General features: G+C 61.7%; 1 protein-coding gene across 2 annotated transcripts in view; it reads right to left on the bottom strand.

Moving 5' to 3' along the window:
* Window positions 1-373, bottom strand: part of LOC114008996 (glutactin-like) — a 3,166-nt gene that overhangs the window by 602 nt on the left and 2,191 nt on the right. For both annotated transcript variants that reach the window (XM_027774395.1, XM_027774394.1), the window contains exon 2: window positions 46-232. In XM_027774395.1, the coding sequence (XP_027630196.1) occupies window positions 46-232 (187 nt within the window). The remainder of the gene's footprint in view (window positions 1-45; window positions 233-373) is intronic.

Here is a 373-nt window from a genome sequence, read left to right as displayed (position 1 = left end):
GTGAGCCCTCACCACCCTCCCAGTCCCCGCAAGCAGCTGCCTCACTTGGCAATGGCTTCATCCCGCTCCTGGAGGACTTGATCCAGGGAGGGCTCTGTCTGGGTGTCCCCCAGTGCTCCAGCCACTGGGATTCTGAGCTCTGTTGTAGGGTGACGGAGGAGAGGTCGTGATCTGGGTGTACTGAATGAGGCGTCCCACTCTGGGTCCTTCTGCTCTGGCCTTAGCCCTGATGCTGATGACAGGAGGGGAGGGAGCTGAGGCATTGTGTACCCCTCCACCCCCTCTCCCGTGCCTCTTGTCTCTTGGGCCTGAGAAAGTGGAGCAGGGAGACTTGGGCCTGCTGAGAGGTAGCAGGTGTGGCCCCTGCCACAGA

The sequence above is a fragment of the Tupaia chinensis genome, unplaced genomic scaffold (genome assembly GCF_000334495.1).
Source record: "Tupaia chinensis unplaced genomic scaffold, TupChi_1.0 Scaffold000429_1, whole genome shotgun sequence".
NCBI classification, from domain to species: Eukaryota; Metazoa; Chordata; class Mammalia; order Scandentia; family Tupaiidae; genus Tupaia; species Tupaia belangeri.
This window is presented reverse-complemented; position numbering and strand designations above follow the sequence as displayed.